Source organism: Pantherophis guttatus, chromosome 8 (assembly GCF_059756535.1).
Source record: "Pantherophis guttatus breed Tessera chromosome 8, ASM5975653v1, whole genome shotgun sequence".
Classification (NCBI taxonomy): Eukaryota; Metazoa; Chordata; class Lepidosauria; order Squamata; family Colubridae; genus Pantherophis; species Pantherophis guttatus.
Window position 1 is genome coordinate 10,332,501 of NC_142070.1, and position 4,075 is coordinate 10,336,575.

Consider the following 4,075-nt stretch of genomic DNA (forward strand, 5'->3'; position numbering starts at 1 on the left):
GAGTGATAGTTTACTGTTTGGGTCCAGTATCTTATGGCTCAGAACATGGTTGTGACTTACATTACATGAACCAAGCCAGAATTTTTGGTTGCCTTCTGCACAGGCTTGTATTTAGTGGGGCTAAAACAGATGCGTTAAGGAGAATAGTACCCACGATGGCAGGAGGCTTGGACTCTCTATTAGGTCAGAACTGATAAAACACAACTCTAATGGTGTCTGAAGGGACGTGGTGGCTCAGTGGCTATGATGCTGAGCTTGTCGATCGAAAGGTCGGCGGTTCAGTGGTTCGAATCCCTAGTGCCGCGTAACGGGGTGAGCTCCCGTTACTTGTCCCAGCTTCTGCCAACCCAGCAGTTCGAAAGCACGTAAAAAATGCAAGTAGAAAAATAGGGACCACCTTTGGTGGGAAGGTAACAGCGTTCCGTGCGCCTTTGGCGTTTAGTCATGCCGGCCACAGGACCACGGAGACATCTTCAGACAGCGCTGGCTCTTCGGCTTTGAAACGGAGATGAGCACTGCCCCCTAGAGTCGGGAACGACTAGCACAGATGCGCGAGGGGAACCTTTACCTTTAATGGTGTCTTTTCTCAGGTAGTTTATGGATTTTAAAAGTCAGACAGAAGTTTTAGCTGGATTCTCATTGGTGAACCATCAGCGGGGTGTTCAACCTTCCTTCTCGAGGTTTGTGCACCTGGCAACTTGGTCAGTCGGTCCGGCTCAACAGGTGACCAACAGGCTCTTTTTTCTCTTTCGCCCCTAGCTTCGTCTCCGCACACCTGCCTGGACTGCGGCCAGCGTTTCCAATTCGAATTCCCTTACGTGGCTCACCTGAGGTTCCGCTGCCCCAAGAGGTTGCCCGGAGCGGACAGCAGCCCAGCCGAGGACCCCAACCCCAAAAACAGCAGCCCCAAGGAGCACGAAGGCGCCGGCAAGTTCCACGGCAAACAGGTCGGGGGTCAGCCCCAGATCCAGCCCCCCACTCACCGCCACCACTACCACTGCGGCCCGGACAGCAACGGCGGGGTAACCAAGCCGTCCACGGACTTCCACAATTTGGCCAGAGAGCTGGAAAACTCGCGACCCAGCAACGGCAGCGGGTCTCCCCCCGGTAGCCGGGAGCAGCCGGCGTCCAGCCTCGACGGCCACGCCAGCCCCGGAGCCAAAGCTAAGAGGAAATACTCCGGAGGAGACACGCTGGCCGAAGAGCGAGGCTCGTCGGGGGGCCGGGGGCGCTTGGAGAGACCGATCCCTTCGTCGCCCAAGGAGGAGCTGGTTTGCACCCCGCAGCAGCAATACCGGCCGGCGGGGAGTTACTACGGCTTGGATGACACCAGCCGCCTCTACCGGCCGCCCAGCCCGGATACCGGCGATGCCAAAAGAAGCGCCTTCGTGGAGGTGAAGAAAACCACGCGCGGCGTGGAGAACGGAGCCGGAGGGGACGAGGAAAAAGAGCGTGGATCCCCGGCAAGCGGTGCCTCCTCCGCCTCGGACAAGCCTAACCCTCTGCCCTCGCTGCTGGGCGGCCGCTCCGGAGGAAGCGCCTTCTCCACCGTGCCCTCCTCGCAGCCCTCCGGCGGCGCGGGCAACCCGGAGGAGCGCAAAAGCGCTTTCTCGCAGCCGGCGCGCTCCACTTTCTCTGCGCAGCTGGTGCTGGGACAGAAGCTGAGCGCGCTGGTGGAAGGAGGAGGAGGAGGAGGTGGAGGAACTGGAGGAGGAGGAGGAGGAGGCTGCCACCCGGGCGCAGAAGGAGCCGCGCGTCTTTACGCATCGGAGCCGCTCAAGCTATCCGGTGCGCCTGGAGAGCTTGGCAACGGAGCAGGTGCGCCTGGAGGAACAGGAGGAGGAGGAGGAGGAGAAGGAGCCGGCGGAGGGGTCGGGCCAGGAGGAGGAGGAGGAGGAGGAGGCGGTGGTCTCCCCAAGCAGAGCCCCTTCCTCTACGCCACCACCTTCTGGCCCAAGAGCTCGGCGGCGGCTGTGGCCGCTGCGGCCGCTGCTGCGGCGGCCGGTCCTCTCCAGCTCCAACTGCCTTCGGCCCTGACGCTGCTGCCTCCCTCCTTCACCTCGCTGTGCCTGCCGGCTCAGAACTGGTGCGCCAAGTGCAACGCCTCGTTCCGCATGACGTCCGACCTGGTGTACCACATGCGCTCCCACCACAAGAAGGAGTACGCGCTGGAGCCGCTGGTGAAGAGGCGGCGGGAGGAGAAGCTCAAGTGCCCCATTTGCAACGAGTCCTTCCGCGAGCGCCACCACCTCTCGCGGCACATGACCTCGCACAACTGAACCCACCCGCACCCCACGCACCCACGCACCCACCCACCCACTCGGCGCTGCTGCGCTTGCACCCGGGATCCTAAACCCCACACGCACACGCGCCCTTCGCTTATGCAGCTGGCGCCTTTGCTCTTTTTTTTTTTTGCAAGGATGGCGTGGCGTGGCGTGGTGCTTTTTTGGCAGGGCGTGGACCAAAGGACCCAGGTGGATCCCCGAGGGAGGAGGAGATCGCGGTTTATTGAAATGCGTGGTGGAAAAAGCCAGGGGTGTGTGTGTCTCCAACCTTGGCAACTTTTAAGACTTGGGTATCTACGAGACCGCCTTCTGCCACCGATAGCCTTCCATCGACCAATAGAGACCCTCCCACAGAGAGGGGCTCCTCCGGGTGCTGTAGACTAGGCGACCCCCAGGGGGAGAGCATTCTCTGTGGGGAGCCCCCACCCTCTGGAAGGAGCTGCCCCCGGAGAGATTCGCAGGATTCCCGACCTGCGCGCCCTAAAAACATTATTATTCCAACAAGCAGGGCTGGCCTAAATAATAATAATAATAATAATGTGTTTACTATTTTAATCGGATTGTTTTATTAGAATTTTCAGCCAATTGATTTAATTGTTTTTTTTTTAAAATTGATTTATATGCCGCCCTTCTCCGGAGACTCAGGGCGGCTTACAATGTGCTAAGGCAATAGCCTTCATCCTTTTGTATATTTATACAAAGTCAGCTTATTGCCCCCACAAACCGGGTCCTCAATTTACCTGCCTTAGAAAGGATGGAAGGCTGAGTCAACCTTGAGCCTTGGAGAGATTCGAACCTGCAGTAATTGCAGGCAGCTGTTCTTAATAACAGGGTGCTTTAGACCACTGTACTACCAAGGCTCTTTTTAAATTTTTAAATTTTAAATTTTAAGTTTTAAATTGTTTTTAAAATTTTTATACTGTCATGGTTTTATTTTTGGCTGTACACCGCCCTGAGTCCTTCGGGAGAAGGGCGGTATAGAAATTTAATAAAATAATAATAATAATAATAAATAAGCCTTGTGGACTTGCAACTCCCACGAGTCTTAAAAAGTTGCCAAGGTTGGAGATGGAGACCCCCGCCCCCTCCTGGGGGTAAAGGCGCCCAAAGAGTTGGGAGGGAAAGGGCAGCGTGTAAGTGGAGTGATGCAAAGAATGTGACACGCTTGCAGGTCCTTGTGGGAGGTGTGCATGCTCCCAGGCGTGTAAAAATTAAATAAATAAATAGAAAGCACGGTTATAAGTACAAATAATAATAATAATACAATGTCAGCAAAAGAGACGGTGGTGGTGGGATCGTTTAATTCTGAGAGGTCTTATCGGGGCATTTCTGGAACGAGAAACAAAAACCCCTTAACATGTTAGCAGTTGCAAAAGTCTTTGATTTTAGGAATACGCCATCCATTTTTTCAATCTGGCCAGGGGATGACGGGGTGGGGGTGGGGTGGGGGTTTGAAAAAAACTTTTGACATGTCACTTTTTCTAAATTGCATTTTGGAGCACCCATCATGAATGGGTGGCCGCAGGCCATACACCAGGGGTGAAATCCAAAACTTTTCCCTACTGGTTCTGTGGGCGTGGCTTGGTGGGCGTGGCAAGGGAAGGATACTGCAAAATCCCCATTCCCTCCCCACTCCTGGGGGAGGGATACTGCAAAATCTCCATTTCCTCCCCACTTCTGGGGGAAGGATATTGCAAAATCTCCATTCCCGCCCCACCCTTGGGGGAAGGATATTGCAAAATCTCCATTCCCACCCCACCCTTGGGGGAAGGATATTGCAAAATCTCCAT

General features: G+C 55.3%; 1 protein-coding gene across 1 annotated transcript in view; it reads left to right on the forward strand.

Annotated features, from left to right (window-relative positions):
• PRDM8 (PR/SET domain 8) overlaps nucleotides 1–3,518 on the forward strand; it is a 20,706-nt gene extending 17,188 nt beyond the window's left edge. Inside the window, exon 4 of the mRNA XM_060687003.2 lies at nucleotides 760–3,518. Coding sequence (XP_060542986.2) covers nucleotides 760–2,279 — 1,520 coding nt within the window. The 3' untranslated portion in view covers nucleotides 2,280–3,518. The remainder of the gene's footprint in view (nucleotides 1–759) is intronic.
• Nucleotides 3,519–4,075: the final 557 nt, after the last annotated feature.